This window comes from Elaeis guineensis, chromosome 4, assembly GCF_000442705.2.
Source record: "Elaeis guineensis isolate ETL-2024a chromosome 4, EG11, whole genome shotgun sequence".
Lineage (NCBI taxonomy): Eukaryota > Viridiplantae > Streptophyta > Magnoliopsida > Arecales > Arecaceae > Elaeis > Elaeis guineensis.
Genome location: NC_025996.2, coordinates 44,985,698 through 44,996,574, shown reverse-complemented (window position 1 = coordinate 44,996,574; position 10,877 = coordinate 44,985,698). Strand labels below are relative to the sequence as shown.

The following is a 10,877-nucleotide window of genomic DNA, read 5'->3' as shown; positions in this document are numbered from 1 at the left end:
AGAATAGTCAATGCCTATCTTTTGTGTAAACCTCTTTGCCACAAGTTTGGTTTTATACCATTTTGACCTTATATTATTGGGATTCCTTTTGGTCATATATATCCTTTTGCAACTTATTTGTCATACCCTTTGGATAGATCAATTTACTTCTAGATATGTTAATTTGTTATCCATAGAGTCCAGCTCTTACTTTATAACATCCAACCATTGTAAGGAGTTTTCATCTTTTATGGTTTGTAAGAATGTCTCGGGATCATATCTTTTTTATGTATCAAATATATGATATTTTTTTATCTAATAGATCTCCAGAGAGCTATTCCTTGATCCGCTTATGATGGTGGTTAGACAGTTACTCCATCGACAATAAAAATCTCATGGGATAAAACAAGATAAAGTAGTAATCTCTCCTGAATGTTATCTCAAGAAATAATAATATGAATCATCACTTCAGTCTATTTTACAGATCCAGTATTATCTCAAAGATAATATCTCAAGGTTCTCCACTCCCACAAAATATATCATCCCCTAAAAATTTAGCTTTATTAGTTTTTACTATTTGAAGTGTAAGAGATGAACAATAAAATCTATATCTTTTGATCTCTCTGGATGACTAATGAAAAACAACTAGTCTAACTGAGATCAATTGCCTTTTCTTGTGGATGATAAACTTTGACTTCAATTGGATTACTCCATATATGAATATATTCTAAAATAGATTTTCTATTAGTTCATAACTCATGAAGAGTCTTTTGAACTATTTTAGTAGAAATCTAATTCTAGATATGCACAGCTGTCTTTACGGCCTCACCTCAGAAGTAAATAGGTAGAGCAGAATAACTTATTATAACCTGAACTATTTCTTTAGGCATTCTATTCTATCCTTTAGCTACACCATTTTGATCTGGCATGCTTTGACATTATGTACTAAAATATAATACAATGTTTCTTTAGGAGTTTTGCTAATGGTTCTAGTCTTTGTCCCACCTCAGTATGTTTATTATAGTACTCGTCATCCATATCGAATTTGACTACTTTAATCATTTTTTTTTATTATCTCTCTACCTCGATTTCAAATTTCTTAAAAATCTCAAACACATCAGCCTTATCAAACAAAAGGTATAAATATATATATAGTGAATAGTTATGAATGAGTGTGATGAAATACTTTTCATCTCTCAAATATGAAAAGATATTTGCATATAATAGTTGTGTGAATGATATTTAAAGTTTCTTTAATCATCTTGGCATCCTTCTTAGATATGTATGTTTGCTTTATCTTTATGTAATTTATACATGTCAACAAATCGGTAAAATCTAATGATCATAAGATCTTATACTTTATTAGCTTTATGACTCTTTCTTCGAAGATAAGCCCTATCTCCGATGCCATAATATAAAAGAGTTTTCAAAAGAATTATAAAAATCTACTCCAGAATTTAAGACTATCCTGTAGTATATAACTGTCTTAATAAGTGAACATACTTGATTTCTAATGAAATAGATTGTTTACTTTCAATCAGAAGCCTTCTTAATAGGAAATCCTATAAATTATTGATAATATGCAGAAGCATACTAGAGCCAATGTAAGAATTAGAAATATTTACTAAGTCGGGCATTCCGCAATGAAGTCGGCTAGGATTTGGGCTTTCAAAGCGGATCGTGGTCGGTACTGGATGTCGAACTCGCTCAACTTCACCGCCCATTTCGTCAGTTGTCCTGATGTGTCGGGGCAATGCAGGATCGTCCTCAGGGGTTGGTCGGTGAGGACCACATAAGGCCCTTTGTTCCTTATTTTATTTATAAATAATATGCCAAAATAAACATAAAATTTGGCATATAAAAATTTCTCATATAATGTCAAGATTATGTTAAGATCAAAATAGCATAAAGGTTGCTCTGATATAACTGAATGTAAAAAATTTAATCTTTAATGTGAAAATAATCGTACCTCCAGCAATTATTTTTCAAGCCCAAAAGAGTCAATCTGTAATCATGTGCAACCTGTAACCATAAGAGAACCAATCCTAGATGCTCCTTGTTATCGTTGAGCAGCATCTTGATTTTCTTAATCCTAATCCGAGTATATCCGATAGGGAGGATCTCATAAACTCTCAGATGAATAGGAATTAAGTCGGTAGAAGTTCTTTTATAATGTACCTCATCCATCAGAGATAATATCTGAACAGTCATAACGATTAGAAGATAGACTTTATCTATAATAGTTATATAGAGCTCAATTTTATTAAGCCATCTAATATATTTCTATCACTTTATCGAAGGTTTATTTTTAATCAGAATTTAGATCAATTAAAATATATCAAATAAGTCCCGATGCGTATTAATATGGGCCACATTCGGACGGATATAAGTAAATAAATTATAACAGCTCCCTCCACCTCCATCTTTTCTTGCTGGCAACTCCTCTTTCTCCCTCATCTCTTTCCTCCTCATTGATTTCTGCTCGTCATCTTCCTCCTCCTCAAAACCCATTCATTAGTGCTCTCCCTCCTTCCCCCCTCTCCTTCTTAACTTCTTTTCCTCTTTCTCTTCCTCCTCCAATCCTACTTATGAGATCTTTGATGCTATCTTCCCCTTCCACACCGACCTCCACAATTCTGTTCTCCTTTTTTGTGGTAACTTTCTCCATCTCCATCCCTTTCTTGTCGGTGATCCATCCAATATGAGCAAAAAGTATTTTTATCTGTTGAAATAGAAAACTAATATCGATTGTTGATAAGTGAACGATAGAAGCACATTGTAATATTTCAAAAATTTAAAAGACTTGTTTAACACATTTTAAAGTCGAGAGGATTTAAATAAAATTAAATTAAAATTGAGGAGATATTTCGATAATTTATAAAAAAAAATTAATATATTCGTAAAAGTGGATGAGATTGGAAGGATTAATCTTTGGAAAGAGAATTTTATGACTACTCTTTTCAAATGATTTGTTTCAGAGTACAAATTTAAATTTTAAATATGAACTTTACAAATGTTATGGAAGTTCTCGGCTTTGTATGTATATGAGCCGGCCGTAGAAGTAACTTCCAAGTTGTTCCAAGTTTAGCCCATGTTGCTATTTGTACAAAAGGTAATTTTATTTGATAATTGATAATTGTCCACGTGTCTTAACTAGAAAAAAAGATTTTTTGATCAAATTAAATTTATTAAATCAATTTGGTAAAAATATATCTATGTGAATTAAAAAATAAAATATATAAAAATTTTAAAAATATCTAATAAAGCAGTCTATGAACCAGTTTTCATATAATTAGTCATAAATTTTGATCTAGTTAGCGATTTGAGTCCGCTTTATATTTCTCTTCTTTGACAATATCTATTATTGGATTGTACAGTATTTTACTGTAAGATCTGTGCAAGTAGATAGTAAAAAAAATTGAAATGATTTGAAATCTATAAAAGATGCAAACCAATGATTGATGTTACAAAATAAAAAGGTTAATCATTCTAAAGGCCCGTTCTTTTATCGATAAAGATTTATCTAGAAAATTATATTTTTTTGGGTGCGTATTTTTCAGGCATCATTTAGACAGAAAAATTATTTATTTATATTCTTTTATGCATCGAAAAATACTTGAGAATCTGTTACCCATGTTCTTTTATATTACTATTTTCATGAATAAGTTGCTATAATCTATCTATATTTTTCATAATATTTTTTATTATATAAATATTATTATATATTATATTATATTATTAATATATTATAATAATATAATATAATATAATAATATTTTATATTAATATAATATATTATATTATAAAAATATTATTATATACAATAATATAGTATAATATATTATATTATATATAAAATAAATTAGATTACTATTATTATAGTATTTTATAAATATATATAATATAATATAATATATTGTTATATTATTATATTATAATATATTAATATATAATATATTATATTATATTATATTAATATATATAATATATAAGATTTTATTATATTATTATATTATTATAATATATTATATAACTATTATATTTTGTTATTATATATTATATCATTATAATATATTATCATCTATTATAATAGCATATTATATAGTTATATTATTATTTATAATGTTATAGTATAAAATATTAATATATTATTTTATTTTATTGTTATACATTATTATAATATAATATATATATTATATTATATAATATTATTATATATAATAATATATTACAAATATTAATATATAATATATTATAATATATTATACTCTATTATTATATTCTTATAATATTATATAATTATATAATATAATATATTTTATTATTATATATTATTTTATTTTATTATAACATATTATAATATATTATATTGTTATATTATAATATTATTATATAAAATATTAATATATTATATTATTTTATTGTTATACATTACTATAATATAATATAATATATTATATTATATTATAATATTATATTATATTAATTTAATATAATATATATTATATATAACAATATAGTATATTATATTATGTTATTATATTATTATATATTACTATATTATTATAATATATTATATAAATATTATATTATATTATAGTTAAAAGTATATTAGGAATAAATTAAATGAGTTAGTTTTTTAATTAATAAAAAAATAATTTAATTATTCTCCAGATGGATAAGATTTTTTCTATTTTATAGGTAAATACTATCTATTGAAAAATAATTTATTTATTTTAAAAATTAAAAAAATATAAATAAATTAATTTAAAAAATAAATTAATTTTGTTATAATATTTATTTATAAAAAAAATAGATTCCGGAGAGGAAGCCGAACCCTATTTGCTTCCATACCAAATGTGCCGTCCCAAAAGTTACCAGTTCCATCCATTGGCTCGGTGGAAGGCGCTCCCATTTCAAATCTTCCGCTCCAATTTTCTCTTCGTCCCCCTAGCACCCAGTTAAATGAATCTTAACCGTCTATTCTGTTTCTCCAAAAATCAACGGGCCAGAACCTCGATCCGCGCCAACCTCTCCCAGCCAATCAGTTTCCACATCCTCTCCCCTACATATACCAACTCCCTCCTTTCCTCTCCATTTCTCCCCTCAACCTCTCGAATCCCTTCTGCTCTCATTCTCTCCCTTCCATCCTCGGTTGCTTTCTTCCCCCCACATTCGAATGGCTCCCAAGGCGGAGAAGAAGCCCGCATCCACCGCCGTGGCGGAGGAGAAGAAGGCGGAGAAGAAGCCCAAAGCGGAGAAGCGGCTGCCCAAGGAGGGGGTGGCGTCGTCGACGGACAAGAAGAAGAAGAAGAAGTCGAAGAAGAGCGGCGAGACCTACAAGATCTACATCTTCAAGGTTCTGAAGCAGGTCCACCCGGATATCGGCATCTCGAGCAAGGCCATGAGCATCATGAACTCCTTCGCGAATGACATCTTTGAGAAGCTCGCTCAGGAGGTCTCCAGGCTCGCTCGCTACAACAAGAAGCCGACCATCACTTCTCGCGAGATCCAGACCTCGGTCAGGCTCGTTCTCCCTGGGGAGCTCGCGAAGCACGCCGTCTCCGAGGGGACCAAGGCGGTTACCAAGTTTCCTAGCTCTTAGGTGGTGCTCCTTGTTTTTTTTTTTGTTAAAGTAGTTTAAAGGAAGCTTTCAGGGGGTTTTGGATAAATTGTGCAAAGAAGGGGTGTCTTTAGTTTTTTTGGAATGTTTGGTGGTAAACGAAATAAACTAACTAATGAAATCATGGTCTTCTAGATAATGTTTGCAGTGTTTATTTTGTTCCTTTGGCTTCATGGTGCGATTCTATGTATCATATGAGCATTGGTTACAGAGCTCATCTTTATTGAAGAGTGTTGCGGCCAATCCCTTCATCACTTCATCATCGGAAATGTATGTTTGCAAGGAAAATTTTTATCTCCGACGGTCAAGTCAGAGAAAAGATTAGGTAATAGTGGAAAGAATCAAAAACTCAGTCAGAAAGAGCTAGGGAGAATTTGAGAGAGCTTAAGAGAGTTTGAGAGCTTATCAAAATTATTGTCTTATCTCGTTTTATAATAGAATGCGGTATGGTTCCGTCATTAATGATGCAGACAATTAAGGAGTTGTCAAATCGTTGGGGGTTATCAAATCATTGTGGGTTATCAGGTCATTAGAATTAATTCATTTTTGATGGGACAATGCCTCATGACGGTCGTACAGCATGTCTTTGACAGGACAATAGTCCATAGTAATTGTACGACGTTTGGACAGACTGGTCAACTATATGTCGGTATTTGGTCATCGGATGATGATTCGAAAATACTGTCGGTTGATCCGGTATTTTGTGAAAGTCGGATGTCGGTTGTCCTCCCGACAGTGAATCGGTGATATGGGTTCGGTCGATTGGAGATAGTATTGATCTATTTGATCGATATATTTTCGGTTGGATATTGTCGAAGTCGTCTGTCCGTTCGGTGGGTAGAGTCAGGCGTCGGTTGGACCGTTTCGAGGATAAGTCGGCATATAAAAGTCAGTCGGTATATCCCAATAAAGAGTATCCACAGCTCGTATGTTGTGTGTTTCGTGTCCTGCTAGCATTTGTATGTTTAGATTGGTAAACATGTTAGGTGGGACTAAATGGACATATGAACATTAGAATGGTAGTTTTTCTACTAATCCTTTTTCATGGATTTTTTTTTTGCCTTTTCATGGGGGCTGCCTTCATATTACCTGGAGTTTGGTGGGTTGATCATGTGAATTCATGTGCTTTGTTTGCAATGGATGACAAGCATTTGATCTTTGTGGATGTTTGCAGGTCGCTTTCGTCGTTCTGGTGATATGGGTTTGTTAATGTGGAAGAGTTTGGTATCCTTTTGTGGGGTTTGTTTTCGTATACAATGGGGTACTGTGATGGGCCGTTTTTGTGGACAATCCATTTTTTTTTGATGGAATGCAGACGGTGCATGCGACGTCGAATGGTATATACCGTCTGCGGTGATTGGCTCATATATAAAATTGAAAAAAAAAATTTTTTTTTTTTGCACGCTGCACCTGGATCTCGTGCGGTCGATGCAACACGCACACCCGCGATGTATAAAGAATTTCTCTTTGGTGGAAAGTCTGTGGGACAGAAACATAGAGCGGCCCAGTAACATATCATACTAGATTTCTATAGCGCTTCATAGTGTACTTGGAGAGGTGAATCAAGAATTGAGGTTTAACCTGTACAAGAAACAACCATGACGTGTAAAACAAATTTTTATTGATGCCTTAATGATCATAGCTCTTGAAAGACGGCTAGAAATCAGATTATTTCTAGTGATGAATGGAGAAATCAGGGTTGCTCGGAAACCCTCGGATGCAATTATGACTTCCATAATTGGAAGATTAATGCAAGAACAAGCAGCTAGCTAGCCAGGCCAATGCTGAGACCTTTCAAACATAATCGCTTGTTTCCTTTATTGTTGCACCAATTTAAAATTACAACAACAGTGTCCCACTGAGGCTGAGGCAGCAAGAGATTCAATAAAGGATCAGATTTCAATTTTCTGATCAAGCTTGAATTACCAATTCATACACTAAATCTTCCACCATCAAGAGATGAGCTCCCAATAGTAGCACCCTTCGACCTTCTTCATTCACTGTGCTCAGATGCTTGCAGGGATCCACAGTAATCCTAGCTTCAGTGGCTTTGCCAGCTGTTGTATGCACACGCTTGAATCCAATCAACTGTTTCTGCGGGGAGCCTTTGATGTTTGCTCTTGATCTTGAGAACAGTAGGACAGTGTGGCTTCCGTCCATATTGCCACCATTAATCACCGAAATCTGCACATAAAATCTTAAAGCCTTGCAAGATGAGATCTCATCAATGTGCAAGTAGTCTAATCCATCTTTCCTGGCATATGGGGGTTCCTTCCTGATATTAGCCTCAGTTGATGAACTTGGCACACTAAGTTTCTCAGGCACTGACAAGAACTTGTAGGAATAGCTTGAATAGCTCAAACCATATCCAAATCTGTAAACCACCTCTCCTGTATAAAATCGGTAAGTTCGTCCCGGGTATCCTCGCGAGGGATCGGCCCTCATATGCATATCATTCATTGGCATCTTGGTGAAGGACTCCGGGTACCAAGTCACCGGCAACCGTCCCCCTGTTCAAGTACACAACAACATCAATTGCCATTATAAGAACTTCATAGCATTCAAGAATAGTCTCAATTACTAACCTGGATTGAATTCTCCAAACAGAGCTTCTGCAACTGCTTGGCCACCAACTTCACCTGGATATCCAATCCAGAGAATGCTTCCAATTCCTGGATTGTCCTTCGCGAAGGAAATGTCGACAGGACCACCACCCATAAGGACCAGCACCAGTGGTTTCTTACTCACCTTGGCAATAGCATTTACGAGATCCATCTGTTCTCCAGGCAGCAGTAGGCTAATCCGATCGTGCTCTTCATTCTCTTCTGTTAGGTTCAGTCCAGCAACCATGACCACTACTTCTGCTTTTCTAGCAACCGCCACAGCCGCTTCGAAGCCATCTGTCGAGTTACAAGGTACATCAATGCATCCTGCAGCAAATGATGTTCTTGGTACATAAGCCTGGAGACCCTCAAACAAGCTAGTCGGACGGCAAGGGACACCTAAAGATTACAAGAACCATGTTAGCAAATTGCACTTGAAACAATATAATGGAGATAAACAAATCAACTCAACTTGCACAGCTTACCTGTGTAATCACCACCCAATATGTTTGTGTCATTACCGGCAGGACCAATAATAGCCAAGGAGCTGACCTTATTCTTTCTCAGCGGCAAGAAACTTTGATCATTCTTCAGAAGCACAATGCCCTGCCTTGCAGCTTCTAATGCGAGCTCCCTGTGCTCCTTGGTGCATATATTACTCGGTCCAAGCTCCCCAAACCGATTATTAGCTGGGTTTCCATCAAAGAGCCCAAGGCGCAGCTGAACAGAGAATAGGTTAAGTAATGCGCGGTCGATGTCTTCTTCTCGAACAATTCCTAACTTGACTGCTTTACCAGTGTATCGAAGCAGATATGTTCCACAGTTGATATCCATTCCTTCCCAAAGAGAGAAGCAAATCAGTCCACAAACTTTCAAACCATGTCATAGAATTCTTTCAGCCAAAGCAAGCAAGTAGTTCTTTCGGCATGCACATCGATACCCACCTGCTTTTAAGACATCAGCTATGGAAGCTTCAGGAGAATTAGTGTAGCTTTGGTTTTCATAAATTATGGCAACAGCATCACAATCAGAAGTAATATACCTACATTTGGATTCGAATTCAATGTATTTAGAAATAAGTCTATATAGAAATAAGTCTGCAATACTATCAAATACAAGTGCTGCATTCTATTCTTTGTGGAACAAATAGACTAACAAGTATAGAAGTAAGAGGCGAAGACGTACCCCTCAAATCCCCATTGTTTTCGAGCTTTTTGCAGGAGATCACCCCGAGCACAAGCAGGTACCCCGTTGACCTGATTATAAGAGCACATCAAGCAGCTGGCATGGCCTTCCTCGATGCAGCTCTGAAATGGCGGCTGAAACGTATCCTCCATATCTTGCTCCGTCACCTGATGATGCACCGGAATAGCTTCGAATTGATCACAAGAAAAACTAAAAAATCGGTGGCAATTCTAATTTTAAAACATCTTTCTAACCACAGCATTGAAAGTATATCTGCTGAAATTGTGCCAGTGGTCCAAATCATAAGCAGTGTAGTGCTTGCAGCAGGCTGAAACCATCATCTCGCCGGATCTCTCCAAAATTCTTGATTCTCCAATTCTATCTTGGACATCGCCATCGTACTCCCCTTGAAATCCTTTGACGTATTCGATAGAGTAGGCGGATGTGAGCATGGGGTCCTCGCCGGGAGTCTCCTGGCCGCGGCCCCACCGGGGATCGCGGAAGATGTTGATGTTGGGCGCCCAGAAGGTGAGACCGGCCTGGCCGACGTTGTACATGGCGCGGGCCTCGATGGCGATTGCCTTGGCGACGGCGCGCCAGAGGGTGCGGTTGAAGGCGGCGGCGGAGAGGATGACCTGGGGGAAGGCGGTGGCGGAGCGGACGGTGCCGTTGAAGAAGACGCCGGGGCCGTTGGGGGCGAGGCCATGGAGGGACTCGGACCACCATTGGTAGGGTGGGAGGCCGAGGCGGGGGACGGCGGCGGCGGTGTTGGAGAGCTGCTGGATCTTCTCGTCCAGGGTGAGGAGGGAGACGAGGGAGCGGGCGCGGGCCGCAACGGGGAGGGAGGCGTTGCAGAAGGGGTAGGAGTTGCAAGGGCGCTCGCACGGGTAGCGGCGGCCGGTGGCGGCGGCGATTGTGGGGAGGCAGAGGGAGAGGAGGAGGAGACGGAGACATCCTACCGGCTGGGAGTGACGATGCTGGGAGAGTAGTGCCATTTCAGTGTGTTGCTTTGGCTTGCGGCGACTGGGCCGGCAGCTGTGCGATTTGGACGATTGGATGGGGCTGAGAGTTGGATGCCCACTTTTAAGCTCACAGATGGGAATGGCAAACGGATCGGATCCATCATAAATAGTTCGGATTATAAACAGACCGGGTCAAAAAATGATCAATTTAAATTTAATTTATTTATTAAATAAATTAAAAATTTAAATTTAAATTTAATTTATTTATTAAATAGATAATTCGATTTAATTTATTTAATTTATTTATTAAATAGATCAAATTAAATTAAACAGGATAAATATGTTAAACGGATTAAACAGGTTAAATAGACCAAGTTAAATGAGTCAGAAACAAGTTAAATAGATTTTAAACAGATTAAATGGATCTTAAATGGGTTAAACAGGTTAAACGGATCTTAAATAGATTAAAGAGATTAAACAGATTAAATGATTAAATGGGTCAAAAATAAGTTAAACAGGTTAAAT

The 10,877-nt window shown here is 36.0% G+C and overlaps 2 protein-coding genes across 2 annotated transcripts; one reads left to right on the top strand and one right to left on the bottom strand.

Annotated features, from left to right (window-relative positions):
* Positions 1-5,068: 5,068 nt before the first annotated feature.
* LOC105042855 (histone H2B.2) lies at positions 5,069-5,750 on the top strand. Its single transcript, XM_010920198.4, has one exon. It carries the CDS (start codon positions 5,159-5,161, stop codon positions 5,582-5,584), a length of 426 nt encoding a protein of 141 aa, XP_010918500.1. The 5' UTR covers positions 5,069-5,158; the 3' UTR covers positions 5,585-5,750.
* Positions 5,751-7,394: 1,644 nt separating this feature from the next.
* On the bottom strand, positions 7,395-10,457 carry LOC105042856 (probable beta-D-xylosidase 6). The gene is made up of 6 exons (XM_010920199.4): positions 9,645-10,457; positions 9,391-9,557; positions 9,150-9,247; positions 8,691-9,041; positions 8,188-8,604; positions 7,395-8,112 (listed from the first exon to the last, which is right to left on the bottom strand). Exons 1-6 carry the CDS (start codon positions 10,383-10,385, stop codon positions 7,514-7,516), a joined length of 2,373 nt encoding a protein of 790 aa, XP_010918501.2. The 5' UTR covers positions 10,386-10,457; the 3' UTR covers positions 7,395-7,513.
* Positions 10,458-10,877: the final 420 nt, after the last annotated feature.